The 4,021-nt window shown below is 43.3% G+C and overlaps 1 protein-coding gene across 1 annotated transcript; it reads right to left on the bottom strand.

The window, feature by feature from the left end:
• Positions 1-336: 336 nt before the first annotated feature.
• LOC101528185 (profilin-1-like) lies at positions 337-1,077 on the bottom strand. The gene has a single exon (XM_036493301.2). The coding sequence runs from the start codon at positions 1,012-1,014 to the stop codon at positions 592-594; it is 423 nt and encodes a 140-aa protein (XP_036349194.2). The 5' UTR covers positions 1,015-1,077; the 3' UTR covers positions 337-591.
• Between the last annotated feature and the right edge of the window lie 2,944 nt (positions 1,078-4,021).

The following is a 4,021-nucleotide window of genomic DNA, read 5'->3' as shown; positions in this document are numbered from 1 at the left end:
TGCTTTTGCTTCTATTTTAAAGCGTTTGCCTTCATGATGCAAAGGAGGAAGTGTGAGAGCTGTCTCTGAAGGTTTGTGTGTGGCTCTTTAAGATCCAAATACAAATCCATCATATAATCAACCCGTGCTGAGCAGTGAGCAGTGCCTCTCCAGGGAGCAGTGATACAAGCAGCTCCCCATGGAGACTCCATGGCAGCTCACTCCGCACCTGTTCTGTGTCTCCCATGCTCAAGAAGAACAGGACAAGCACTCAACTGCTTGAATCACATAGCTTTGTGGAATTGATGGAATGTCTTAGCTACTCTCCTGAAGACAGTTAGTATCACTGAATTTTTTTTTTGTTAGAATCTTTTTTTATTCAGAAAAAAAAAAAACCCAAAAAACAAAAAAAATGTTCTCCAATCACACACAGGAGGGGTACGGGTAGGGGGAGGTATCTGTCCATCCAGCCCCAGCCCCCAACCCATGTGGTTTTGGCAGCAATAAGGGTGTGGGATAATGGCCAAAAAAATAAAAATGGTGCTTGTGTGTATGTGGGAAGGAGGGGTGCAAAAGCTGTGGGCAGTGGTGGGGGGGAAGGGGCAGACGAGGTCAGTACTGGGAACGCCGCAGGTGGGAGGCCATTTCATAACATTTCTTGTTGATCAAACCACCATGGACACCTTCTTTGCCCATCAGTAGGACTAGCGTCTTGGCAGTCATGGTGACAGTAACATTGAAGGTGGGCGCCCCGCTGCCACTCTTGGTGCGAAAATCCATGGTGAACTCCCCATCTTGTAGCAGCGAGTCCCGAATCACCGAGCACTTCTGGCCCCCAAGTGTCAGCCCATTCACAAAGAAGCTTGACCAGTCTTGGCCAACCAGGACACCAACCTCAGCTGGCGTGATGTTGACTAAGGTTTTGCCCGGCATGGCGGCCCAGACCGAGGGCGAGTCCTTGTAGCCTACGATGGCCGCGTCCTGACAGGTCTCATCCGCCAGGAGGTTGTCGATGTAGGTGTTCCACCTGGCCATGGCGCTGCTGCTCCTGGAGGGGACAGGGCTGCGAGGGCTGCACGGCGGCTGCTGCTGGGGTGCCGCGGGTGGGCGGCGGAGAGCTCGGGGCACGCGCTGCCCGTCCGGACCGCGGCTAAAGCACTGTACTCCAACAAATCAGAAGACCACCAAGAAATGGAAAAGTTCTTAGATTCACACAACCTGCCAAAACTTAGCCCAGAGGCAACAAACGACCTGAACAAACCCATAACTGAAGCAGAGATTGAATCAGTGATTAAAGATCTCCCAACAAAGAAAAGTCCAGGCCCAGATGGCTTCACTACAGAATTCTACAAAACATTCCTAACCGAACTAACCCCAATCCTCTACAAACTCTTCAAAACAATAGAAAAGGAAGCAACCCTTCCAAACTCATTCTATGAAGCCAACATTACCTTAATCCCAAAACCGGACAGAGATCCTACAGAGAAAGAAAACTGCAGACCTATCTCTCTGATGAACATTGATGCTAAGATACTCAACAAAATCCTAGCCAATAGTATCACTGAATATTACTGCATTCATAGAATAGCATCATTATTAGTGATAGTATTATTATTTCAAGCTAATGATTTACAGAGAATTGCACAAGTCTGATATGATAGCTTAAGAAGATGGCCTTGGCCCAGCGGCGTGGCCTAGCAGCTAAAGTCCTCGCCTTGAACGCACAGGGATCCCATATGGGCACCGGTTCATATCCCGGCAGCTCCACTTCCCATCCAGCTCCCTGCTTGTGGCCTGGGAAAGCAGTCGAGGACGGCCCAAAGCTTTGGGACCCTGCACCCGTGTGGGAGACCCGGAGGAGGTTCCTGGTTCCCGACTTCGGTCACCGGCCATTGCGGTCACTTGGGGAGTGAATCATCGGACAGAAGATCTTCCTCTCTGTCTCTCCTCCTCTCTGTATATCTGACTTTGTAATAAAAATAAATAAATCTTAAAAAAAAGATGGCCTTGTAGCAAATTCCATAATGCTTTCAGAACAATGTGAAGAGTTCCAGAGAACAATCTGGATTTTTCAAAGTAGAACTGTAAGCTACTTTACATGAGCTGGGTATTATTAATCGCTTGCTACATTTAAGGAAAGTGATGCTAAGAAGCTTAAGCATCTTTCCTGAAGTTGTACTTTCTTTGTCTTGTACAAACGAGACACACTGACCAAGGCGTATAAACTGCTTCACCTTTAGGTGTGTCATCTATAAAAATTTTCACAAGGTCTTAATTGAAAAGGATCAAAAATAGTGAATTTGCCTTCTCCCTCTCATTCAAGGAACCACAGATGACTTAAAGACCCTTAAGGAAGAAAAGAAAGCATAGAACATAGTCATCATTCTATTGCATTTGGAAGACAGCAGCCATTCACCTCTGCTATTGAACAACTAGAAAATGACTCTGAGTTAGTAGTACCTGCTATGGTCATAAAGTAATACTTCTTTGAGAGGAAAACTGAGGGTCTTTGAAGGAGACATGCATCTATCTTCTAAGAACATAGAAAGTCTTGCCTACATTCTCAAGGAATGGAAGAACAACACATTTGAGTATTCATTGAATGAGCATAACATTACCAAGTGGGTAGGAAAAAAATTTCCAAAAGAGAAAAAGACAAGAAGAGAGTAAAATTCCTTTTTTAAAAAAATCAAAAAGTTTAGTGGACGACTTTGGTAGATTCTAAGTTCCCTGGATATGGGGATCACAAGTCACACAATGAAGCGGTTATGGGACGTGGTTCACCAACCAGCACTAGAGTCATGCAGTGCTAGAAGAAACGGAGCCTGACACATGCAAGTGAAGGACATTGTGCTGCTCCCGGGTCCTTCCTTTTCTGAGGCACAGATGATATTAGCAGACATTACACAACAGTATAAGGCCAAAAATAAAATGTATGGGTAATCTATTTTAAAGAGATTTTATTTAAAGAACTCATGTTTCTAGGGAGAATAAAAGGAAAGAATGATTAAGAGGAAGAAACAAACTCACACAGCAAAGAGGGAATGATAATAAATGTGCCAATGGATTCTCCAGTTTAGGATGTCTTTGAGCATTAGGGATACTATGGTGATAAATAACTGAGTTGGCATCCAGCGGAGGTAAGCAGAGTTCTGATGGTCTCCAACACAGTGGAATTCCTGTGCTTTAAATAATGCACTATTTTCTGCATAAAGAGCTGGGCAAAGAGCAGCTGGTAGGCTCCAACAATCAGGAAATGACAAGGAACTGGGAAAGCTGAGTGCTTGGTATGACTGCTGTACTCTGTGTAGGCGTTGATATTGCACTACACTGTGCCAGCACTAAGTGCGAATCCAAAATTTTAAAAATACATTTAAAATATTTAAGGGTAATAAAATATTAAACACAGATTCATTGCATCCTCAGTCAACTTTCCTTGACATTCCCTTCCACGGAAAGCCTACGCTTATGTCTTCGGTTCCTCTCTCAAGTCCCTTAAGGAACTGTTTCTTCCTCAAATTTAGTTATGTTACCTGGCTGCATCCTCCATTTGGCAGGTATTGGCTTCCTTGGTCCATACATACAATATTAGCTCTCACACAATATGGGTTCAACAATTATGGTTCATGATCTATGGTGGCCATTTCTATTAAGAACATAATACTAGAAGAAGAGAAGAAGAAGAGGTTAGAAAGTGCATCTATTTCTCACGATTGACAGCAGAAATCAAGGGGGTTTGTTGCTGAAGAAACAAGTTGGATTTAGAGCTTTTGCTTCTGGCATCTTATTTTAAAAATGTGTCACTTTCTGCCATTGTCCCCACCTACAGTGTCAGGATACAGTTAAATAACAGAATGATGGACTTATGGCTATTTTTGAAGAACTATACTATTATAAGGGAAATTAGTTGGGGGGAAGGATGGAGGGGAAATCCCAAAGCCTTGGGAACTGTATCATTAAATAAATAAATAAATAAATATCTTAACTTTGTTCTTAACATATTTTATGTTATTGTTTGCATGACAAACAAATAAATAAATAG

Source organism: Ochotona princeps, chromosome 5 (genome assembly GCF_030435755.1).
Source record: "Ochotona princeps isolate mOchPri1 chromosome 5, mOchPri1.hap1, whole genome shotgun sequence".
Lineage (NCBI taxonomy): Eukaryota > Metazoa > Chordata > Mammalia > Lagomorpha > Ochotonidae > Ochotona > Ochotona princeps.
The sequence above is the reverse complement of the archived record's forward strand: the minus strand, read 5'-3'. Positions and strand labels throughout refer to the sequence as shown.